The 26492-nt window shown below is 45.9% G+C and overlaps 1 protein-coding gene across 1 annotated transcript in view; it reads right to left on the bottom strand.

Moving 5' to 3' along the window:
* DNAH9 (dynein axonemal heavy chain 9) overlaps positions 1-26492 on the bottom strand; it is a 123661-nt gene that overhangs the window by 13073 nt on the left and 84096 nt on the right. Inside the window, exons 45-58 of the mRNA XM_075279483.1 lie at positions 26295-26437; positions 24220-24381; positions 23888-24121; positions 15848-16108; positions 15293-15718; positions 12938-13057; positions 12172-12360; positions 9720-9955; positions 9443-9565; positions 6158-6362; positions 3702-3866; positions 3446-3586; positions 2028-2198; positions 1800-1922 (exon numbers count right to left, since the gene is read on the bottom strand). Of these exons, the coding sequence (XP_075135584.1) occupies positions 1800-1922; positions 2028-2198; positions 3446-3586; positions 3702-3866; positions 6158-6362; positions 9443-9565; positions 9720-9955; positions 12172-12360; positions 12938-13057; positions 15293-15718; positions 15848-16108; positions 23888-24121; positions 24220-24381; positions 26295-26437 (2699 nt within the window). The remainder of the gene's footprint in view (positions 1-1799; positions 1923-2027; positions 2199-3445; positions 3587-3701; positions 3867-6157; positions 6363-9442; positions 9566-9719; positions 9956-12171; positions 12361-12937; positions 13058-15292; positions 15719-15847; positions 16109-23887; positions 24122-24219; positions 24382-26294; positions 26438-26492) is intronic.

Genomic DNA, 26492 nt, shown 5'->3' on the forward strand with positions numbered 1-26492 from the left:
AGTGTAAGGGTGCAGAGCGTCTGCAGAGTATTACCTGTAACTGGTATTATGTATAATAGGCAGGACCTGCACACACCGGGGGGCTGCTCTGTATAGTGTAAGGGTGCAGAGCGGCTGCAGAACACAATACCTGTAACTGGTATTATATATAATAGGCAGGACCTGCACACACCGGGGAGGCCGCTCTGTATACTGTAAGGGTGCAGAGCGTCTGCCGAACACAATACCTGTAACTGGTATTATATATAACCAGGCAGGACCTGCACACACCGGGGAGGCTGCTCTGTATAGTGTAAGGGTGCAGAGCGTCTGCAGAGTAATACCTGTAACTGGTATTATATATAATAGGCAGGACCTGCACACACCGGGGGGCTGCTCTGTATAGTGTAAGGGTGCAGAGCGGCTGCAGAATAATACCTGTAACTGGTATTATATATAATAGGCAGGACCTGCACACACCAGGGAGGCTGCTCTGTATAGTGTAAGGGTGCAGAGCGGCTGCAGAGTATTACCTGTAACTGGTATTATATATAATAGGCAGGGCCTGCACACACCGGGGGGCTGCTCTGTATAGTGTAAGGGTGCAGAGCGGCTGCAGAGCACAATACCTGTAACTGGTATTATATGTAATAGGCAGGACCTGCACACACCGGGGAGGCTGCTCTGTATAGTGTAAGGGTGTAGAGAGGCTGCAGAGTAATACCTGTAACTGGTATTATATATAATAGGCAGGACCTGCACACACCGGGGGGCTGCTCTGTATAGTGTAAGGGTGCAGAGCGGCTGCAGAGCACAATACCTGTAACTGGTATTATATATAATAGGCAGGACCTGCACACACCAGGGAGGCTGCTCTGTATAATGTAAGGGTGTAGAGCGGCTGCAGAATAATACCTGTAACTGGTATTATATATAATAGGCAGGACCTGCACACACCGGGGAGGCTGCTCTGTATAGTGTAAGGGTACAGAGTGGCTGCAGAGTATTACCTGTAACTGGTATTATATATAATAGGCACGACCTGCACACACCGGGGAGGCTGCTCTGTATAGTGTAAGGGTGCAGAGCGGCTGCAGAATAATACCTATAACTGGTATTATATATAATAGGCAGGACCTGCACACACCGGGGAGGCTGCTCCAGGTAGTGTCAGGGTGCAGAGCGGCTGCAGAACACAATACCTGTAACTGGTATTATATATAACCAGGCAGGACCTGCACACACCGGGGAGGCTGCTCCGGGTATTAATAAGATGCAGAGCGATTTCAGCTTGTTCAATGCTTTAACCTTTCTCTACCCAGAGCTGCCGCCATTTTGTTTGTTCTTGCACCTTGATACATGAGCTGTCACCTTTCGGGACATGATGTGTAGAATAACTACAGGACGTATAGCAGCTGCACACAGGCCCCTAGTCCGGAGGGACATAGACGACCATTGTAGTAATCCAGCATCTCATGGGTAAATCTTCAGTAATAGGGTACAAGAGTCTGGCATCAAGAGCAAGACATCTGCATGTGCCGCCATATGTGATGATACATGGGATGAATGGGTAATAACCCACTGCTGTGCAGGAAAGTGTTACACTGACTATGGTACCATAGCACTGCTATATAAAATGCCTCCAGCTTCATCACCAAGCCCCGGGGGCATCTCCTCTTTCTGGAAATAAAGTCATCAAATCATTCACGTGCCTGTATTGTCCCAGACTAAATGTCCTTGAGAGAAGAGATGACAGAACGCATATAGTCCTGGTAAATGACTCACCAGTAGGGGGCGCCATGTGTCAGTAATGCACCTACCTTGATGCCACCCCAGGACTGGTTGGAGAGAAAATCCACAGGGCTTGTCAGTCCAGGCTGGGCCGGATACCTCAGAAGGAAGTCTAACTCTGTCATATTGATCTCCTTACTCATCAGCAGGATCTGAATGGGACAATAGAAGGGAAGGTTTGGGAACGTTCCAGATGATTAGAAGGTTCAGTGCTGGACTAATGACTGGAACAGACTGCTCTGATGCCAGTGAGTTACCTGGAAGGCGACCTGTGCAGTGTACGTCAGCTTGTCACACTCAAAGAGGCCCCTGGTCGTGTACTGGAAGACGGAGAAGGTGATGCTGTCGATGAGGTTGGTCACGCGTTGCTTCAGGACCTCGTCTGCCGGAGCCTTCTGGACCGCCTGCTGGAAAACTACGCTGAACGCCTAGGAAAAGACAAGAATTATTACTTTTATCATCATGCAGTGTGTGATTAGGACCAGTAGGGGCAGAGGTGTGGCTTGAAGCTTTTGGGCCCCTATGTAAAATCTGTAATGGGGCCCCCACCTACTTTGTTCCATTAGAATAGTGGTATATTTATGTGCAGGGCTCAGTAGCATTAGCTACCGCTGCACCCCCTATAGCTATGCCCCTGCATACAGTAGAGGGCAAAACCAACTACACAAGAGGTTTCAACACGTGAAAAGTAGAGAAACATTTGCTGAAACTTGACTATTGTTCTGTGTTATCAGCCATTCCAGTCCAGGGTTTCAGCTGGTCAAAGGTATAAGGCTGTATTCACACTGAGTAAAAAACGCCAGCGTTACTCAGTGTGAATACAGCCAGCGGGTCTGTCCTATTCTAGTAGTCAGTGGGATGGCTATGGAGACTGAATGGGGAATAAGGTCCCTGCAGTTCAGGATTAGGTGGTATATGAGGCAGGGTGGCTTCATTCTGATTTTTGCTATGTGCACACCCCCTTCTTGTAGTGTCAGACCCCGGGGTGGAGATCTCCTCATGTCACTTGCAAGGATCCTGAGATCCAGAGCTGTGACAGGACCATGTTATTTCTGACACTACTCCTACACTGACTCCTTCCTACAAACAGAGGTTGTCTATTCAATACACATTGGGTGGTCCTCGTCCAGCTAGCCCCCTGCCTCATGTCCAAGCTTTCCTCTTCAGCTATACGTTATGTGGCCATATTAGTGCACATAACCTGATGCCATAGCAGAGAATGAATAGACTCTATGGTGTCAGGTGATGTATGTGACACTAGAGCGTTTCCCACCCCCGTCTCGGGGTTCTTTTCACTGGTGTCAGTGGATCACATACGTGTGCAGCCCCCAGTTCGGACACTGTGCAGTCAGTACAGCAGTATGGACGGTATTATACAGCACGGACTGATAAGTACTCGGCCGTGATCAGCGCTTTATAAGGTCCCTCACACATGGGGAAATCCGGACTGGAAGATCTGGTCTGTGTACAATCCGGATTTCCCGTCTAGTGATGCATAATGCTGTGAGTCCCTGCACTGTCCTATACTATGTACAGTATGGGACAGTGAGACTGTGGGCGGACAGGGACTCCCGCCATTACCGATCTAAATGGTCCAAGGAGTGTCAGTCTCCTGACTGGATCAGATTTTCTGGTCAGGATTCCCCCATAAGCCTAACATTGATGAGGCTCTGACCTTCAGAGAGAACTGGTACATGGGGTGAATCTTGTTGAGGTCGTTCATTATGAAGTAGAGAAGCGAGGCGCGGGCGGCGGCAGGACGATAGTGCTCCCGAGCTTCATTCAGCTTCGCTTCAGTCACTTTGGCTTCTTGTACCTTAAGAAACAAAAGAAATTCTTAGAAGTTTTATGAGAGCGTACAGGCCGCAGCGCCCACACGATGAATCCTCACCTATACTGCAGCACAGGATATCATGGCAGGGGCAACTCACCTTCTCTTCAATTTCAGCCGCCGTTTTCTTGGTGATTTCGAGGTTCTCCACCAGTTCTATGTCCCCAAGGAAATTTCCGGAGGCAGATGAAAGGCGAGACAGCAGATTGTCTTCCAGGGTCTTCAGGGTGATCTTGAAGCCGTTCTGCTGCTTGGTTAAATTTGACTTGAAAAAAAAAGAAAGAAAAATCTTAGTTTATAGGGAGAAAAAGGAAAAAAAGAATTCGTGAACGTCTATCTGGGCTCCGGCAGTAAAACCGCGACCGCTCTGTTACTATAACCCTTATTATGGAATCAGGTGGGACATTCAGTCTTCACAGCAAACTGTAAAGCAAGATGTTCTTGGTTCTTGAGTGTACTGTGCTGACATCTAGTGGTTAATATGAAAACTACAATGGAACAAAAACTTCAGTATCAAACTTCCTAATGACCGTGTCCCTTTAAGAAAAATGTATGCTTTTGGTGCAGCCTCGGCCCAATGCACACTGAATGTCAAACAGCCTTTATTACTGCAGGAGCAACGGCGCCCCATAAAGGTCACATCATGTATGACGGCGCCTCCGCAGGCACACAACACCTTGCAAGGTTTTAGTACGGCGTCTCCGCTTCCTGAAACTTCACTTCAGAGAAGGAGAAGAACAAAGAAATGCGATAAAAATCAAGAGCGTTAAGAAGTGCGCCTCTCCCGGCTGCGGATGCGAGTCCTAATCTGAACATCTTCCTGGGCTGATTGCAGCCGCGTCCTTCTGGATGTGTTTGTATTGAAATAAAAAAATAAAAAAAAGAGAAGAAATAATTCCCATTTATCTTCCCTCCTGAGCTCCTGATTACCGCAGATAAGAAACTTTTCTCACAAAGGAAAATTAGCCGAGTGCTGCAGTTACTCAGACTGTCTCAGATGAGCGGCGTAATCTTCATCACCCCCCACCCCCAGTGAATTCGTTAGAAAGGACCCACTCTGTGAGGAGTAGTTTTTTTTGTCTTAGTCTAAATATTTTAAAGGTGAACAGCAGAGATGTAGCAGAGCCGTAGAGGCTGCCCTGGCACCCTGGTGTAGGATCGGGAGTCCCATTGCCAGGCTAGATCTTTGCTATTCCTATGCGAAGTAGCGTCATGAGTCGGGATGATGGCTCCTGGGACTCAGGGCCTTAAAGTGGCCCCCCGGCTTTGTCCTGTATAATTTACAGATTTGCTTATAGATCCCAATTTCTAATAATAATTAGTTATACGGCACTGACACATTGATGGCTTGTCCTTTGGAGAGGTGTGACTGGTGGGGGTCCATCACCTGGGATCAGCTGGCTGAAGGGGTTGCAGGTTCAGGTGAGCGCTGCATTGTCTACACTGAATACCAAGCAGGCCTAGATTTCATGTATACCAGAAAACTGGTGAATTTTGTTGGGCTGAAGGCCTGACCCACAGCATGTCCTTGTGCTCTGAGCTGTGCTTGGTATTGCAATTCAACCCCATTACCCTGAATGGGACTGAGCTGCTACTGTACCATCATGTGACTGGTGAACGTGACATCATCAGAACAGGGAAGAGGTTGCAGCAGTTGTGAGCTGATCTGTGAGAAGCCAGGTGACAGACTCCCACCGACCTATACTATAACTAGGTGATGGGTGTGTAAGTCCTGGGACCCCACATAGCAAAAACTGCAAAGTAGATGGGACTCTAGCAAATCCAATGCATACATTGTAGCGTGTCCACCGCGCAGATTTTTCTGCAATTTCCCAAAAACATTGCGGTTTTGGAAATCGCAGTATGTCTTTTATACCTACAGAAGCGCCAGTGGTTTCCCTATAGGGATAATGGAAGCAGAAAGTCCATAGAGGAAAACTCTGCGGACTTTCTGTGAAAAGCGCTGTGCATTGCCGCTGCAGTCTGTCTCAGGGAGCCGGCACACAGAGTTTACGCTCGCTCATTCTGAACGGAAAACTCGTCCAGAATGAGTGGCGTAAAAACACATCCCATTGACTTGAATGGGTGCCGGCATACGCGCGCTCCCCATTGAAATCAATGAGAGGCTTTTTTAACCTATTGCTTTCAATGTGATACACGTGTATGCCGGCACCCATTGAAGTCTATGGGATCTGTTTTTTACGCTGCTCACTCTGAACGACCGTCCAGAGCGTGTACACACTCCCTCACTGCGCTTTTGTACTGCAGCCTGCTACATGGGGCCTGACCTTGAATAGAAAATCATGACAAGCTGCAATTCACATCAAAACCACTGGAGGGCCACATATATAATATAACACATTGTGACAGAATGTTGCAAAATCATGTTGTCCTGAAAATCTGATTCCCGTTGTGATATCCATATGTAGACAAGTCCGGCCGAGAGGATAGGTGAAAAGAATACATACGTAGAGATGATAACGCAATGTCTGGCTAAACATATCATCTGCCTGAGCGGACCTGCACATGGAGGTCGGGTGACATCACTGTCAGTACCTTCAGCTCCTCCAGGTCGGGACGCTCCATGCTCACTACTGCGGCCAGCAGCTGGTCTTCCAGTCCGTCTCGGGTGACCGTGAAGTTGATGAGGGTGCACTGTGCCTGCATCTCTGGCTGGTAATGCGGGTTGGCGAGTTTTGTGTGAAGAATGAGGCGGAAATTGGGACTGTACTCGCACTCCTTGTCCCCAATCTTAATGTACCTGGAAAAGAGGTGAGGGGCAAGGTCAGCCGAAGAGACGGACGCGGAGACTTCTGCAACTTTCTATTAGACGACATGGGGGAAGGGGGGGGGGGGGGGGAATTCATCCTTATTGTCACATTAGTTTTTGGTGGTAACAGGAACAAATTGGACATTTGCAACCATTTAAAATCATTTGTGACTTAGATACAAGTGGCGTTTATGCACTGACCACACCCCTTTTTTCAAAATGGGAGGGGCATGGAGAGTGGGTGGGGCCATCCCATATATTCCCAGTCACTGACAAACTTCTTCATCTTGATGAGGAAGTGAAACACAAAGTAACACATCTTAAATGTTTAGTTTTGCTCTGGTTGTGACTAGAGCATAAGGTGTGACGTCACTCAGGATGTGATGATGAGAGATATTGTGACTGCTGGGTGTATACTCGCATGTCTTGTGCACGCTATGGCAGTGCAGTAGTGTCACATTACTGATGGGAGAGCCTGCGGGTAGTTTCTAATGTGTAGGGGCCTGTCGCTCCCACGCGCAGCTGCCTGCCGCTGAGAACGTCATTGTCTCTTCTGCTGCCAAGGAAATGGTTTTCACGGCATCGGGAGCCAGAAAGGATTCAGCGAGAGAACACGGCGTTTATGGAAGGAAAACATAAAAGGAAATGAAGAGCGTTTATTGTGCGCTGTGTCCGCAGCCAACCGAGCGCAGGGCCGCCGCTTATCTCCTGCCGCACATGTCTGCACCGGTGCTCACAGCCCTTCTGGCACCATCACATCATACCGCACTATAAGAGAGACACACGCACCCCCAGCCTGACGGAAAGGGAGCAAAACCGCTATATAAGGGGGAGTCCGGAAATGTTATAAAAGACTCTGTGCTGCAATATCTAAGATCTGTGCGAGCTGTCAGTGACTAAGGAGGGGCTAATATACACCAAAAACTGGACAAACATCCGTAGCAGAGGAGTGTAGGACAGGTGAATACAATCTATTACTATCTGTTATCAGCCATGTCAGGAGAGGAGAGGCCGACTGTAGGACAGGTGAATACAATCTATTACTATCTGTTATCAGCCATGTCAGGAGAGGAGAGGGCGACTGTAGGACAGGTGAGTACAATCTATTACTATCTGTTATCAGCCATGTCAGGAGAGGAGAGGCCGACTGTAGGACAGGTGAATACAATCTATTACTATCTGTTATCAGCCATGTCAGGAGGGGAGAGGCTGACTGTAGGACAGGAGAATACAATCTATTCCTATCTGTTATCAGCCATGTCAGGAGAGGAGAGGCTGACTGTAGGACAGGTGAATACAATCTATTACTATCTGTTATCAGCCATGTCAGGAGAGGAGAGGCTGACTGTAGGACAGGTGAATACAATCTATTACTATCTGTTATCAGCCATGTCAGGAGGGGAGAGGCCGACTGTAGGAGAGGAGAATACAATCTATTACTATCTGTTATCAGCCATGTCAGGAGAGGAGAGGCCGACTGTAGGACAGGTGAATACAATCTATTACTATCTGTTATCAGCCATGTCAGGAGGGGAGAGGCCGACTGTAGGACAGGGGAATACAATCTATTACTATCTGTTATCAGCCATGTCAGGAGAGGAGAGGCTGACTGTAGGACAGGTGAATACAATCTATTACTATCTGTTATCAGCCATGTCAGGAGGGGAGAGGCCGACTGTAGGACAGGGGAATACAATCTATTACTATCTGTTATCAGCCATGTCAGGAGAGGAGAGGCCGACTGTAGGACAGGTGAATACAATCTATTACTGTCTGTTATCAGCCATGTCAGGAGGGGAGAGGCTGACTGTAGGACAGGAGAATACAATCTATTACTATCTGTTATCAGCCATGTCAGGAGGGGAGAGGCCGACTGTAGGACAGGTGAATACAACCTATCTCTCTCTGTTATCAGCCATGTCAGGCATTTACCTCCATATATGACTGATATAATAGAGGGACAGATTTCGGGTGTAGCAGATGATGGGGCAGTTTTCCCCGTTGTACAGGTGACTCCTGGCAGAGACAATCCTGGATATTATATGACAGGTGAACCTTCCTGAATCTCATTCTTCCCCCATAATTAGCACTGAGCGGTCGCTCTTGTCCCTCCTCCTCACTTCGGCTGACAGGTTAGTGATTGGATGCCATTACATTATTATACGATATGGCATTATATACCATCCCGTCCTATTAATGAGCCTCTAAATGACTCTTGTCGCTGCTTTTTCCTTTCAGCGATTTGGAAATATTTTATCACATTTTAGGTTCTGTCTGCTGAGGTGTTAAAAAGTGCCATTTAAAGGAAGTGTCTCTGATCCTCCTGCCACTTTGCTCTGGCGTTATCAACCTGACAACGGTCCTACGGCACACTGCAAATGATGGGACGTCGGCTGTGTCACTTCCTGCCTGTGGGACGTGGCAGATGCTGGAGGCAGTGACAGACTGGTTATCTCTCATATTAGGTATGGGCTTCTTAAAAGGAAACTGACACTGGACTAAAACTCGTCACAAGCATACTAAGAGTATGCTCACTCAGTACGTTCTACCAGGTGGTGTCTTGAGAGAGCAGATGGACCCAGCAGCCGCCTTCTCTTTTTGGACTATTAAAAAATATGCAGACTTGGCTGAGGTCGGTATATGTGGTGGATTTAGGGTATGAGGGTAATAATACTCTAATACTAAGAGTTATTAAAGAGGGGGTAGACACATTGGGTAGTGACTAAGGGTAAGTTCACACGTCGTTTTTTGGATCGGAAGCCGCCTCAGGTTCCAATCCAAAACCCAAGTCGCCGTGACTGAAATCCACTGCACTGCACCGGCATCCAGCCACGCGCTCCGTTTCGGATTAGGCCCAATGAATGGGCCTAGTCCGGAGGAGGGAGTTTCTCAAGGCCGAATCGCTCCTGAGCGGCTTCCATTGATTTCAATGGGAGCCGTCTTTTTGGTCAGGGGTTTGAGGCGATTACGGCCTCAAAACCCTGACCAAAAAACGACATGTGAACTTGCAGTAGGGGCGAGGACTCGCAGTGATGCTTAATATTAACAGTCATCGCAGTTCTGGGATTTACCTTCCTTTCTTAATGGTTTCTCTTCCCAGTAACGGTCCCAGGACGGGGTCCACGCTCTCCTCTAAGTTCTCAATCAGCACCACATCCCCAGCTGACAGTGCCCTCTCCAGGGTGTCCAGGTATCTGCAGAACAACAGCACATGTTAATGTACAGGAAGATTTTGAACATTTTCCCAGTTTCTCATCTCCTGACTGGCACTTTAGTGGGTACACTTCCCTGGCGTAATTCAGAGTTATATGGATGGCCGCCATATTATTATTATCTGCTAATACAAACCCTCTCTGTCCAATCCGGATAACTCGCAGATCTTCTCCATATTTGTTCTTGATCCACTTGATCCCCTGTAGTTGCGGGTCTACCATTAGTGGCCATCTCTCGCAGTTGGTGAGGATAGTGGCGTTCTCCGTGGACATGCGGTCAGCGGGCAGGCCTTCATTCTGCCAGGCTGCGATATCAGCATCATCAGTTAGCATGGTCAGGGGGTCCAAAGACTCCGTCACTGGGATGGGGACCTGGAGACAGGACATAAGTAATGAGGGAAAGTGGGGAACACCCAAATAACGCTTAGTTCACAGTGGTGCCGGGTATCTATCTAGTAACGGAGCGCTAAAATAATGGACACCAACCAAGCCCAAGGGACCCCATTGAAAATAACTGGGACTCCAGCAGCACAGAGAATATCAGGAGAGGAGCGGCCAATCTTGTGGGAGACTGGGACTGAGTATTAACATAGCAGAAGGAGAAGGTTCCTCTCAGCAGCACAGAGTATTTCACTATATAATGGATGGAACTGGGGCCCCAGCAGCACAGAGTATTTCACAAAGTTATATAGCGGATGGAACTGGGGCCCTGAAGTTATGGGGGCACAATGATACATACTGACTATATCCACATGCCCTTCTTTCCTCAGCACTGAATATTAGTTCTCTCAGTCCTATTGTGTGAGGCCGTATCTGACTAATACACTGTGTACAACCTCCGGCTGTGAGACACTTACAGATCTGACCTCCTCCGTTCTGTCTTATTCCTCTCCTGCATAATTAACAAATAAAGCCACAAACCCCGACCCTGTCCGTGCCGCCAATCTGCTGCACAAGCGGCCTGGTCCCAGCATGGCCCTGAAGAGCGGAGTATTATGTGAGAGCCCCGCTGACTCCACCATTGTACAGAGCGTCAATACACTGAAATGTGCCTGAGCAGAGCACAGGCCGATCCCCAATACTCCTTATACTCCTGGGTCACGTTCTGACTATTAACATGTAAAGTTATGTACAATATCATCATCATCAAAGTGAAGTATACAGGATAACATGACAGAGAAAATGAGCTGCCTCACTGCACTCTTAAAGGGGCTTCTGGTTACTTCTAACATTATACAGAGGTCCATTGAGTCTTATGCTCCAGTAACACCTAGAGCTGCATTCACAATGCTGCTAGCCTCCTGTTCCCATCTGTATGAAGCATTTTCTGAATTGCTGGAGGAATAATTTACTTTAATAATTTTAAGAAACCCAATCCCATAATGCACTGCATTACTACTGCATTATGGGATATCAGATTAGGATGTAGGATCAGAACATATCAGTGCCCTATCGGCAAACACAACCACAAAGACAGCTCTAGAAGTGACTAGAGTATTACATTAAAGGGATCCTATCAATAAAACTCAATTTTTTGTCCCTAACATGTAGGAATAGCCTTAAGAAAGTCTATTCTTCTCCTACCTTTATATGTCTTCTCTGCCCCGCCGTTTGGTAGAAATCACGGTTTTCGTCAGTATGCAAATGAGTTATCTCGCAGCACTGAGGGCGGGCCCCAGCGCTCAAACAGCACTGGGGCCGTCCGCAATGCTGGGAGAGAACTCTGCAGTGCAGTCTTTATATTCTGCAGGAACGGGTCTTTTTACAGCGCTGGCTTCAAACTTCTAGGCCTCGGGCAAAGCCGACTGCGCATGCCCACCAGCCACAGCCATGGAGGGGGGACATAAAATGGGGCAGATGAAGGGAGATATGAAACTGGGGGAGAAATGGTGGGGGGAGATGAAAATGGTGTAGATGAAGCGGGGCACTTAAACTGGGGACAACTGGAAAGGAGCATTAAACCGTGGAGGTAGCTGGAGGGGGACCTGTCTGCCTCTAGTTGCCCTCAGTTTATTGTCACCAACCAGCTACTGCTTATAGCTGCCTGAGTTTAATGTCCCCCTCTAATTGCCCCTAGTTTAATGTCCCACTTCAGCTGCCATTAATTTATTGCCCCCCTCCAACTACCCCCACTGTTTAATGTCACCCTCCAGCTGCCCCAGTTTAATATCCCCTCTAGTTTCCCCCAGTTTAAACTGGGGCACCAGGAGAGGGACTTACTGTGGGGCAGTTGGAAGGGGACATTATAATGTGGGGACATATAATGTGTAGGAGGATTATACTGTGTGGGGGCACATGAAAAATGAATGAGAATGGTCAAAGTCAACATAAAAGTGGGCAGAGCGAAATTTGCTGCGGCGCGCATAGCTTGTGGAAAACCTGATGCGGCCCAGCCTCACCCAGACTCTACCTCTACCTCCAGCGGCCACAGAATAAATTGAGTTTGAGACCCCTGATCTAAAGGTAGGAAAAGAATAGCCTTAAGGCTATTCTAACGTGTTAGGGACAAAAAAAATTAGTTTTAATGATAGGATCCCTTTAAGCTATGTGCGATTTGCCCTGCGCTTTATAAGATGGCGCTGACATACTTTAAGCTGGCCTAGGTACGGCCTCCAGGTCTTATCCATCAGGTCCTGCCTATATTTCTTGGTGAAGTAGCCGAGGTACGAGACGAAGGCCGTGATGAGGAGGACGTCTCCACATAGCGTGCTCTCCTGGAGCTTGAAGTTTCTGACAGCTTCTGCCCATCTGACGTTCTCTGAGGCGAGTCCTCCGACCTATAGCGGGGAGAAGTAGGGGACACCATTACCGGAGGCTGATGCTTTTTCAACACCGTTTTTGTTCTTATGCATGGAGTTGTAAAGCGCCAACTAGTGGATAACTACACTGTAAGTCAATGTCCAGTCCTTCAGCGGGCTTTTTAAGATCACAGTATATAAGTCGCCCCTGGATGATACACTATATACTACCTAGATGGCAGTGCGAGCAACACAGAGAAGTAACCAGCGGTGGGGTAATGTCATTCATAAATGGCGTGCAGGGAGCTGTAGTCTTCAGACATAGTACAGATTTTACTGACTCACTGCGGAGATGATGAGGGACCTGTAAAATCAGGCGCCAACAGTAATTAATTAATCTCCATCAGGCTAAGGGGTGGCACAGGATCGGCAGCCGGCCATTAATAACTGTATGGAGTAGACACTGAATAGACATCCATCAAAAAATATGGTGGAAAATTTATTGATATGGACATAATTTACCATTTCCATGGTGACATCCCCCCCCCCCGACATTAACACTTAATGAGACAAAAGGTATCAAAATAAAAGTAATAACACACTGTACAGCACTTACTAGCCGATTGGCAAGAGAGATGGTGAGAGCGGTTGTGTCCGCTTCCTGCTGACATTTCAGTTTGTCTGCAGTGGCCTTCTCAAACTTAGCCGTCAGCTTGGCGAGATTCTCATTCAGAAGCTGTCAGATAATAATAATAATTAATAATATGATTCTGTACATAGGAGTAGTATTATAGTAGTTATATTCTTGTACATAGGAGCAGTATTATAGTAGTTATATTCTTGTACATAGGAGCAGTATTATAGTAGTTATATTCTTGTACATAGGAGCAGTATTATAGTAGTTATATTCTTGTACATAGGAGCAGTATTATAGTAGTTATATTCTTGTACATAGGAGCAGTATTATAGTAGTAATATTCTTGTACATAGGAGCAGTATTATAGTAGTTATGTTCTTGTACATAGGGCAGTATTATAGTAGTTATATTCTTGTACATAGGAGTAGTATTATAGTAGTTATATTCTTGTACATAGGGACAGTATGATAGTAGTTATATTCTTGTACATAGGAGCAGTATTATAGTAGTTATATTCTTGTACATAGGAGCAGTATTATAGTAGTTATATTCTTGTACATAGGGGGCAGTATTATAGTAGTTATATTCTTGTACATAGGAGCAGTATTATAGTAGTTATATTCTTGTACATAGGGGGCAGTATTATAGTAGTTATATTCTTGTACATAGAGGCAGTATTATAGTAGTTATATTCTTGTACATAGGAGGTAGTATTATAGTAGTTATATTCTTGTACATAGGAGGTAGTATTATAGTAGTTATATTCTTGTACATAGGTGCAGTATTATAGTAGTTATATTCTTGTACATAGGAGCAGTATTATAGTAGTTATATTCTTGTACATAGGGGGCAGTATTATAGTAGTTATATTCTTGTACATAGGAGCAGTATTATAGTAGTTATATTCTTGTACATAGGGGGCAGTATTATAGTAGTTATATTCTTGTACATAGGAGCAGTATTATAGTAGTTATATTCTTGTACATAGGGGGCAGTATTATAGTAGTTATATTCTTGTACATAGAGGCAGTATTATAGTAGTTATATTCTTGTACATAGGAGGTAGTATTATAGTAGTTATATTCTTGTACATAGGAGGTAGTATTATAGTAGTTATATTCTTGTACATAGGTGCAGTATTATAGTAGTTATATTCTTGTACATAGGAGCAGTATTATAGTAGTTATGTTCTTGTACATAGGGCAGTATGATAGTAGTTATATTCTTGTACATAGGAGCAGTATTATAGTAGTTATATTCTTGTACATAGGAGCAGTATTATAGTAGTTATATTCTTGTACATAGGGGGCAGTATTATAGTAGTTATATTCTTGTACATAGGAGCAGTATTATAGTAGTTATATTCTTGTACATAGGGGGCAGTATTATAGTAGTTATATTCTTGTACATAGAGGCAGTATTATAGTAGTTATATTCTTGTACATAGGAGGTAGTATTATAGTAGTTATATTCTTGTACATAGGAGGTAGTATTATAGTAGTTATATTCTTGTACATAGGTGCAGTATTATAGTAGTTATATTCTTGTACATAGGAGCAGTATTATAGTAGTTATATTCTTGTACATAGGGGGCAGTATTATAGTAGTTATATTCTTGTACATAGGAGCAGTATTATAGTAGTTATATTCTTGTACATAGGGGGCAGTATTATAGTAGTTATATTCTTGTACATAGGAGCAGTATTATAGTAGTTATATTCTTGTACATAGGGGGCAGTATTATAGTAGTTATATTCTTGTACATAGGTGCAGTATTATAGTAGTTATATTCTTGTACATAGGAGCAGTATTATAGTAGTTATATTCTTGTACATAGGGGGCAGTATTATAGTAGTTATATTCTTGTACATAGGGGGCAGTATTATAGTAGTTATATTCTTGTACATAGGAGCAGTATTATAGTAGTTATATTCTTGTACATAGGGGGCAGTATTATAGTAGTTATATTCTTGTACATAGAGGCAGTATTATAGTAGTTATATTCTTGTACATAGGAGGTAGTATTATAGTAGTTATATTCTTGTACATAGGGGGCAGTATTATAGTAGTTATATTCTTGTACATAGGGGGCAGTATTATAGTAGTTATATTCTTGTACACAGGGGGCAGTATTATAGTAGTTATATTCTTGTACATAGGAGTAGTATTATAGTAGTTATATTCTTGTACATAGGAGCAGTATTATAGTAGTTATATTCTTGTACATAGGAGCAGTTTTATAATAGTTAGATTCTTGTACACAGGCATTATTATAGTATATTCTTATACATAGGGGCAGTATTAAAACAATACATCTATCCAATAGAAACTTACAGCAATTTTGGCTTTGATACTGGACAGTTTTTCCTCTGCCGCTGCCAGTTCAGCGTTTGCTTTGTTTAGTGCTTGGCGTTTCGGCTCCACCTCACAGTAAACCTCATAGAACTTGACAATGTTAACAACCCAGGAGCAGAGTCCAGCAGCAGCAAGGGATTTAGAGGCGATAAATTCAGGGTTGAACTCTGGATCTTGTAGGTAGGGCTGAATGGCTTTTATGCAGTTTTCATGAATATTTTCCTTATTAAAGTTTATTAAGGAGTCTAAGAAGCCATCTACTTTGCCCATGACCACTCTGGCGGCCTTCCAGCTCCTGTCTTTTGGGACTTTACCACCTGGGGCTGTGAGGACCATGACCGCTGCGGTGACGTTGGTGACAGCTGAAGGTGGTGCACCAAAAGACTTCAGCTCTGTCAGATTGTTCTGCAAAGACAAGTAACGAGATCAGCTCAGAAGATGAAGCATTAATGTAATTGTGAAAATAAGATAAATCTGTGGACCTACAGAGGACCCTGACTAATCCCCCTAAATATTTAAGCTCTATAGCTGTACCTTGTTTAGTGTATTCAGGGCTTCTTGAGCAGCCACTAAAGCCGGTTCTGCTTTGGCCAAATCCGTCTCGCAGTCCTTCTGCTTCTTCCCGACTTCCTCGGCTATCACGGCCACCTTCTTTTCCTCCTCGTCAGCCACAGCTTTCTCCTTACCCACTTTCTCTGTCTCCACTCCAACCACCTGGATGAGTTTATCCGCATCCTCGTTCTTCTGTTTTAGCTCCACCTCTTGCGCCGCTAGTTTGGCTTTCAGGTCGTCCACCTGTCACCGGAAACAATGGTATCAGAGAATTCTAAGAGATCAACCAGAACTGCTGTGGTCTAAATACTCGAGAGGACAGGTCCCCTACATCTTTCCTGAAATACTTTGTGCTGCTGTGAAAATATATACAGTCCTATGAAAAAGTTTGGGCACCCCTATTAATCTTAATCATTTTTAGTTCTAAATATTTTGGTGTTTGCAACAGCCATTTCAGTTTGATATATCTAATAACTGATGGACACAGTAATATTTCAGGATTGAAATGAGGTTTATTGTACTAACAGAAAATGCGCAATATGCATTAAACCAAAATTTGACCGGTGCAAAAGTCTGTGCACCTCAACAGAAAAGTGACATTAATATTTAGTACATCCTCCTTTTGCAAAGTTAACAGCCTCTAGTCGCTTCCTGTAGCTTTTAATCAGTTCCTGGATCCTGGATAAAGGTATTTTGGACCATTTCTTTCTACAAAACAATTCAAGTTCAGTTAAGTTTGATGGTCGCCGAACATGGACAGCCCGCTCTCAAATGATCTGTAAACAAAGATTGTTCAACATAGTTGTTCAGGGGAAGGATACAAAATGTTGTCTCAGAGATTTAACCTGTCAGTTTCAACTGTGAGAAACATAGTAAGGAAATGGAAGACCACAGGGACAGTTCTTGTTAAGCCCAGAAGTGGCAGGCCAAGAAAAATATCAGAAAGGCAGAGAAGAAGAATGGTGAGAACAGTCAAGGACAATCCACAGACCACCTCCAAAGAGCTGCAGCATCATCTTGCTGCAGATGGTGTCACTGTGCATCAGTCAACTATACAGCGCACTTTGCACAAATAGAAGCTGTATGGGAGAGTGATGAGAAAGAAGCCGTTTCTGCACGTACGCCACAAATAGAGTTGCCTGAGGTATGCAAAAGCACATTTGGACAAGGCAGCTTCATTTTGGAAACAAAGATTGAGTTGTTTGGTTATAAAAAAAGGCGTTATGCATGGCGTCCAAAAAGAAACAGCATTCCAAGAAAAACACTTGCTACTCACTGTAAAATTTGGTGGAGGTTCCATCATGCTTTGGGGCTGTGTGGCCAATGCCGGCACCGGGAATCTTGTTAAAGTTAAGGGTCGCATGGATTCCACTCAGTATCAGCAGATTCTTGAGAATAATGTTCAAGAATCAGTGACGAAGTTGAAGTTACGCCGGGGATGGATATTTCAGCAAGACAGTGATCCAAAACACCGCTCCAAATCCTCAGGCATTCATGCAGAGGAACAATTACAATGTTCTGGAATGGCCATCCCAGTCCCCAGACCTGAATATCATTGAACATCTGTGGGATGATTTGAAGCGGGCTGTCCATGCTCGGCGACCATCTAACTTAACTGAACTTGAATTGTTTGTCCAAAATCCCTTCATCCAGGATCCAGGAACTGATTAAAAGCTACAGGAAGCGACTAGAGGCTGTTATCTTTGCAAAAGGAGGATCTACTAAATATTAATGTCACTTTTCTGTTGAGGTGCCCATACTTTTGCACCGGTCAAATTTTGGTTTAATGCATATTGCACATTTTCTGTTAGTACAATAAACCTCATTCCAATCCTGAAATATTACTGTGTCCATCAGTTATTAGATATATCAAACTGAAATGGCTGTTGCAAATACCAAAATATTTAGAACTAAAAATGATTAAGATTAATAGGGGTGCCCAAACTTTTTCATAGGACTGTACCTACTCCTTCCCTCTTGTAACTTAGGAATCCACAGACAAAGAGCAAGCAAATTGCAGAAATCATTACATTAATTGGCAAAAAGGTCATGTCAGATTGCTGCAAAACTCATGCTGCAGTTATGTCTGGGGCACATATGTGACTGATTACAAGTGAGGTCTGATCAGACACTGATGGCATGAAAGGGATTCCTCCACTGCCCTATACAAAGGCTCTCAGAGACTACCTTTGAGTAGTGTACCTCTTGGTGAGAGACCGCTCATTTTGATGAACTGCCCACCATCTACACTGCACTGACCTACCTGTTGGGAGATGTTGGAAGCAGAGGTTACGTGAGGGCAAATATGGCAAATAAGCCTGAGAAGGCCCAGACAAACCCCCAGTGGAGGATCCTTCAATCCGCTGACAAGCAGGAGCAGCTCCCAGTTTTATTGCAAACCATACAGACACAGGGGGCGCTTTCGTTACACACTCTCTGCCTGGACCACATCCAGATGCTTAGCAGAAGGATATTTGGTGTCCCCTCACCCATTATGTGCCCTGCCATTGATAATAAGCCACCATCGCTTTTGTTTGTAGTTGTGTCATGAATGAGAAACCTGGACGGCTACAGACTGGAACCATATAGTTTTTAGTGATGAATGTGATTGAGATCTGACTATGGTCAGGTTATGGCGGCCTCGTGGGGAGCCCTTCTTTCCTGCTATTGCAGTAAAGTGACATACGCCCCCTAGAATTGTGATTATGGAGGGAGCCATAGCATAGGACAGTCGGTCAGCCCCTATTAGTGATAGGAGGGACACTAACAGCTCATGTACAGGACATCCTGACGCCATAGGTGTTGTCTCTCATGGCAGGGCAGACAAGTGGTAAATTTCAGTAGGATAATGCTCGCCCGCACAACAAGGGAATGTCTCCACCAGATTACAACGCTTCCATGGCCTGCCCGGTCACCAGATTTGTCACCAATAGAGCATTTAAAGAAGCAGCTTCAGAAGCCTACGAGGGTGCAGGATCCACAGGCCAAGCTGCAACTTCTGCAGACAAATGTGCCACAGGATACCAGACAGAACCTGTATACCTCCATGCCCAACCATATCTCATGTTGTATCCAGACTAGAGGCAGCCAACTGGGTCCTAGAGCCTGCTTACAACTTCCCCAATAACCTTCTCCTTTGGCTGTAATTTTGTCATCACTTCCATAGATCCTCATTACAGTCACACAGAGAAAGTTCCATTGCAGTACATCTCCTTCTTGGTGCGGTATTATGTTCTCAATGAGTGTACGAATAAGACCGCATCATCGTCCTACATCTAAGGTCCATAAGGTAAATTGAGGTTGTAAGCAAAATGCACTGAGATTTTAGCAATTACCGTGGAAACATTCTTCTACATTTTTTAAACCTATGGAGACCAGATGGAAATTGAAATGTTGGTTGTGGAGAAATAAGAGGCGAGGTGCGTCATGCCCGGCTGCAGCGGAGGGGCGCTCAGGAATCATGTAGGTGTCGGAGATTAAAAGGGTAGACAGTCATATGGGATTCACCTTATGGCCGCGCAGTATTGTTAGAACAATTACTAGGAGGAGATGCTGGCTGCCGGGAGTCTCGGGGGGATCTTTTAGGTTCTGGAACAGAATATATTACTTGTACTTGAGATACTTTTGCAACTAAATGAATTAGTTTCCACTTGGCCTTTACAACTATATTTCCACAGTTAAAGGGATCCTCCTTGTATAATGGATGGTGCGGTATAGGACAAGGTGATATCTGGGCTCCTCCCTGTATATTGGATGGTGCGGTATAGGACAAGGTGATATCTGGGCTCCTCCCTGTATATTGGATGGTGCGGTATAGGACAAGGTGATATCTGGGCTCCTCCCTGTATATTGGATGGTGCGGTATAGGACAAGGTGATATCTGGGCTCCTCCTTGTATAATGGATGGTGCGGTATAGGACAAGGTGATATCTGGGCTCCTCCCTGTATATTGGATGGTGCGGTATAGGACAAGGTGATATCTGGACTCCTCCCTGTATATTGGATGGTGCGGTATAGGACAAGGTGATATCTGGGCTCCTCCCTGTATATTAGATGGTGCGGTATAGGACAAGGTGATATCTGGACTCCTCCCTGTATATTGGATGGTGCGGTATAGGACAAGGTGATATCTGGACTCCTCCCTGTATATTGGATGGTGCGGTATAGGACAAGGTGATATCTGGACTCCTCCCTGTATATTGGATGGTGCGGTATAGGACAGGGTGATATCTGGGCTCCTCCCTGTATATTGGATGATGCGGTATAGGACAGGGTGATATCTGGGCTCCTCCCTGTATATTGGATGATGCGGTATAGGACAGGGTGATATCTGGGCTCCTCCCTGTATATTGGATGGTGCGGTATAGGACAAGGTGATATCTGGGCTCCTCCCTGTATATTGTATGGTGCGGTATAGGACAAGGTGATATCTGGGCTCCTCCCTGTATATTGGATGGTGCGGTATAGGACAAGGTGATATCTGGACTCCTCCCTGTATATTGGATGGTGCGGTATAGGACAAGGTGATATCTGGACTCCTCCCTGTATATTGGATGGTGCGGTATAGGACAGGGTGATATCTGGGCTCCTCCCTGTATAGTGGATGGTGCGGTATAGGACAGGGTGATATCTGGACTCCTCCCTGTATATTGGATGGTGCGGTATAGGACAAGGTGATATCTGGACTCCTCCCTGTATAGTGGATGGTGCGGTATAGGACAAGGTGATATCTGGGCTCCTCCCTGTATAGTGGATGGTGCGGTATAGGACAAGGTGATATCTGGGCTCCTCCCTGTATAGTGGATGGTGCGGTATAGGACAGGGTGATATCTGGGCTCCTCCCTGTATAGTGGATGGTGCGGTATAGGACAGGGTGATATCTGGGCTCCTCCCTGTATAGTGGATGGTGCGGTATAGGACAGGGTGATATCTGGGCTCCTCCCTGTATATTGGATGGTGCGGTATAGGACAAGGTGATATCTGGACTCCTCCCTGTATATTGGATGGTGCGGTATAGGACAAGGTGATATCTGGACTCCTCCCTGTATATTGGATGGTGCGGTATAGGACAAGGTGATATCTGGACTCCTCCCTGTATATTGGATGGTGCGGTATAGGACAAGGTGATATCTGGGCTCCTCCCTGTATATTGGATGGTGCGGTATAGGACAAGGTGATATCTGGGCTCCTCCCTGTATATTGGATGGTGCGGTATAGGACAAGGTGATATCTGGGCTCCTCCCTGTATATTGGATGGTGCGGTATAGGACAAGGTGATATCTGGACTCCTCCCTGTATATTGGATGGTGCGGTATAGGACAAGGTGATATCTGGACTCCTCCCTGTATATTGGATGGTGCGGTATAGGACAGGGTGATATCTGGACTCCTCCCTGTATATTGGATGGTGCGGTATAGGACAGGGTGATATCTGGACTCCTCCCTGTATATTGGATGGTGCGGTATAGGACAGGGTGATATCTGGACTCCTCCCTGTATATTAGATGGTGCGGTATAGGACAAGGTGATATCTGGACTCCTCCCTGTATATTGGATGGTGCGGTATAGGACAAGGTGATATCTGGACTCCTCCTTGTATAATGGATGGTGCGGTATAGGACAAGGTGATATCTGGGCTCCTCCCTGTATATTAGATGGTGCGGTATAGGACAAGGTGATATCTGGACTCCTCCCTGTATATTGGATGGTGCGGTATAGGACAAGGTGATATCTGGGCTCCTCCCTGTATATTGGATGGTGCGGTATAGGACAAGGTGATATCTGGACTCCTCCCTGTATATTGGATGGTGCGGTATAGGACAAGGTGATATCTGGGCTCCTCCCTGTATATTGGATGGTGCGGTATAGGACAAGGTGATATCTGGACTCCTCCCTGTATATTGGATGGTGCGGTATAGGACAAGGTGATATCTGGGCTCCTCCCTGTATATTGGATGGTGCGGTATAGGACAAGGTGATATCTGGACTCCTCCCTGTATATTGGATGGTGCGGTATAGGACAAGGTGATATCTGGACTCCTCCCTGTATAATGGATGGTGCGGTATAGGACAAGGTGATATCTGGACTCCTCCATGTATATTGGATGGTGCGGTATAGGACAGGGTGATATCTGGACTCCTCCCTGTATATTGGATGGTGCGGTATAGGACAGGGTGATATCTGGGCTCCTCCCTGTATAGTGGATGGTGCGGTATAGGACAGGGTGATATCTGGGCTCCTCCCTGTATATTGGATGGTGCGGTATAGGACAAGGTGATATCTGGGCTCCTCCCTGTATAATGGATGGTGCGGTATAGGACAAGGTGATATCTGGACTCCTCCCTGTATATTGGATGGTGCGGTATAGGACAAGGTGATATCTGGGCTCCTCCCTGTATATTGGATGGTGCGGTATAGGACAAGGTGATATCTGGGCTCCTCCCTGTATATTGGATGGTGCGGTATAGGACAAGGTGATATCTGGACTCCTCCCTGTATATTAGATGGTGCGGTATAGGACAGGGTGATATCTGGACTCCTCCCTGTGTATTGGATGGTGCGGTATAGGACAGGGTGATATCTGGGCTCCTCCCTGTATATTGGATGGTGCGGTATAGGACAAGGTGATATCTGGACTCCTCCCTGTATATTGGATGGTGCGGTATAGGACAGGGTGATATCTGGGCTCCTCCCTGTATATTGGATGGTGCGGTATAGGACAAGCTGATATCTGGATTCCTCCATGTATATTGCATGGTGCGGTATAGGACAAGGTGATATCTGGGCTCCTCCCTGTATAATGGATGGTGCGGTATAGGACAAGGTGATATCTGGACTCCTCCCTGTATATTGCATGGTGCGGTATAGGACAAGGTGATATCTGGACTCCTCCCTGTATATTGGATGGTGCGGTACAGGACAAGGTGATATCTGGACTCCTCCCTGTATATTGGATGGTGCGGTATAGGACAAGGTGATATCTGGACTCCTCCCTGTATATTGGATGGTGCGGTATAGGACAAGTGTTTGTATTTCATTCGGGGAGTCCGCATGGAGACCCCCTGAACAGAATACCAAACGCATTTGCAAGCCGTGTGCAGGGAAAGCACACGGACCCAATAGACTATATTGGGATCGATGTGGTTGCCGCACGCTGCCCACATGAATCATGCAGACAGGAAAGTAGATTGTAAAGTACTTACTTGTCCATATGTTCCCTGCGGAGATCTGGCAGCAAGCACACAGACCCCATTATAGTCTATGGGGATCCATCTGCTCTCACTGCACACTGCTTGCAAATGCGTTTGGTATTGCGTTCAGGGGGGTCCTCATGTGGACTCCCCCCAACGGAATACCAACGCAGATGTGAATGAGGGGTTAGAGAAGTAGACAACAGAGTGGATCAAGGAGTAGGTTTATTTTTGTGCACAACAGCAGGGCACAAGTACCAGATGAAGATGCCATGTGAACCTGTGGAGGGAGGCATCTACTGTGGGCACTACTTGGAACAATTTAGGGCCATGACAGGGTGACTAGCTCTCAGCACTCAGGTTAGGGGCACAGGACTGAGGGTAAGTTCACACAGAGATTTTTTGTCAGGATTTTGAGGCCGTATCCACCTCAAGATCCTGACCAAAAGACGGCTCCCATTGAAATCAATGAGAGTCGGTCAGGTGTTTTTTCCGGGAGCCAGCTTGTTCCGACTACCGGAATAAGAAGCGAGGTGCTCATTCTTCAGGCCGTTTTACCTTGCGATTCGGGCTGAAGACACTTCCCTCTTCCTGACTAGACCCAGTCATTGGGCCTAATCCGGAGCGGAGTGCATGACTGGATGCCGGTACATTGCACCGGCATTCAGTCACGGCTATCCGTCTTTTAGACCGGAACCTGAGGCGGCCTCCGCCTCAGATTCAGGTGCAAAAAACCCCATCTGAACTTACCCTTAGGGACAGAACTGTCTGAAGGTGCGGCCGAGGTAATGAGGCCATGATTCAGAGAAGGGTCTTCTTGATATCACCATACCTGGGCAGAGGTGCTGTTTAGCTTTTCCAAGCCGTTCTCCAGACGCTCCATCTTGGCAGCGAGCTCCTTGCGCTTCTTATACAGCAGGTTTTGATAGAGCTTAATCTGCTCCAGGAAAGACTTGGGGGTGGTGTAATTGTAACGCCGCTCATTGCTTAGGTAGGATTTGGACATCTCATTGACACTGGTGTGGACGTAGGCCATGAATTTACTTATGGAATCCTTGATAGGTGCCTGAAGTGAAGCGGAAGACAAGAAGATAAAATCTTTTATGTAGGATTTACTGTTACAGAATAAACCACAAAAATCTGCTGTTGGAACAGAGACCTCACCTCAATGTTCTCTGTCTCCTGGAGGAAACGTAGACTGACAGACTCTAGCGCCTCCTGTGGCCACTCATGGAACCAATCGATTGCGGTGCAATTTACTACTGCAGGGAATTTTCTGCTTCTAACCCGCAACTTGTTACCAACAGGGGAGAAACACAAAGCAACCTAAAGGGGAAAAGGTGACGTCAGAGAATGGAGATAAAATAACGTCATGTAAGAAATGAGTAAGTTCTGTCTATTATAAGGCACTGAGGGCTCCTGTCTGTAGAGGGCAGTATAGTAGTTGTAGTCTTCATGCGCATAGCATAAGCATTGTCAGTGAGCTAGTACACTGCCCCATTTATTTCAAAGGCCCCATACATTATATGGGTATATTATCATGGGTCTAAGTATGTGGCCGTAAGCTCTGGGAAAACTCACGATAGCTCCTATACCTTTTCATTTTGCGGCCCAGGCTCACGGAAGGCAGTGAATGGGGCTGTGGAGGCAAAGGCGGCACATAGATATCATCCCTATGCCATCCGTGATGTTCAACCACGGACCTAGCACAAGCACATGGTCATGTGCATGCAACCTTACACATAGGGGAAGTATTATAGCAATATAAGAGTTCATGCACACGACCATGATTCCCACAGTTCCATTTGCAGGCCAAAAGCCTGTGCTGCAAAACTCAGGATAGGTCCTGTTCTTGTCCGGTTTTGCAGCCGTGCACGGGCGGCACACGAATGACATCAGTCTCGGCTCGGGTCGCGTGCATGATGCCTTAGGCTAAGGATACCTGGAGACTGGCTGCAATTCCTTCACTAATGTAAGTCAATAGAGTTCCAAGATGTTGTGACTAAAACTTGGAGAGTATTAATAAATCTGCCCCAATAAGTTTCACTGCTATGTAGTTATACTCCCGTCCCCTTGTGCTCCCTTCATACCGCTCCATCTGTGTCAGTCCTTACTGATGTTCTATTCATGGAGTGGGAGCTGAGAATTGCAGAGCTATAGAAGGGATGAAACAGCACTGTGTGAACACTGATTATAAATAGGCTTTAAATAGCAGAATAAATATTTTTTTGGGATGAACCCTGTGATTATCATCAGTCAGCGCCGCTGCACCTGCCATCTGTGGGGCTGCCCTTGAATAAGTGGTTGAAAAGTTCATCTCCATCCTCCGGGTGCTCGGCGTTTAGCGCGGTGACTCGGGATTCCCTGCGCTAAGCAGATTGTTGGGTTCTTTCCTATTTGTAAGGAGGATTGTGCGAGCGGGATCCCTTCTGATGGCGGCTTGTGGCGGCTGAATGGGCTAATCATTGTTTCAGTCTGTTCTAAGAGATTGTTGTTGTGTAATCACATTGGAGATGTGTCTTGTGAAAATGTATTGATTGGGTAATCACATTGCTGCCGCTTTTTCTATCAGGCGTTTGCACGCTGCAGCCGCCATCTGTCGCCTCCTCCGCTATAAACAGAGAACGCAAAGAAAAGCGAGGCCGTGGGACGCTCCCATAGTGCGGCTGTATCTGCAGAGGGAACCGTATGGGACTGGTGCAGAGGTAGCAAAGAATCACTCATTACAAGTAGGGTGATAGATATAATAGGGGCCCTAGAAAATGTCCCGAATACGAGGGCCCTCCGCATCAAAATCAGGAAGTTTCATTGGTGTGAAGGCCATAAGTCAAGATACAAGAAGGACTCCAGTAAAACTAAAGTATTCTACACCTCTTTCTTCTGAGGACCCTGCTCCTTCCACTAGGTAACGCTCAGTCTGTGACCTCCCTATAAGATCAGCGCACTCCTCTCCTGAAATACTCTGTGCCGCTGGAGACTCTGCTTCTTCTACTATGTAACTCACAATCTGTGATGTCCACCAGGGTTAGCACACTCCTCTCCTGAAATACTCTGTGCCGTTGGAGACTCTGCTCCTTCCAATATGTAACGCTCAGTCTGTGACATCCCTATAAGATCAGCACACTCCTCTCCTGAAATACTCTGTGCTGCTGGGGACCCTGCTTCCTCCACCATCTCTCTCAGTCTGTGACCTCCCTATAAGATCGGCTCACTCTTTCTCCCACAGGTCTCAGACTCACTTTCAGTTGTCTCCTGACTCTGTCAATGAAAAATTTCCAGCAGTTTTCTCTTGTATCCAGCAATCCAAGACTCTTCACTTCATTCCTGACACTTCCAATAATGTTTTCTACCTCATCGTCTGGAAACAGATCCGGGATCTCACCTTTAAAGATAAACAGAATCCTCTTTAGTTCACACTTACACAAGTAAGACCTGGA

Source organism: Leptodactylus fuscus, chromosome 6 (genome assembly GCF_031893055.1).
Source record: "Leptodactylus fuscus isolate aLepFus1 chromosome 6, aLepFus1.hap2, whole genome shotgun sequence".
In the NCBI taxonomy this organism is placed as follows: domain Eukaryota; kingdom Metazoa; phylum Chordata; class Amphibia; order Anura; family Leptodactylidae; genus Leptodactylus; species Leptodactylus fuscus.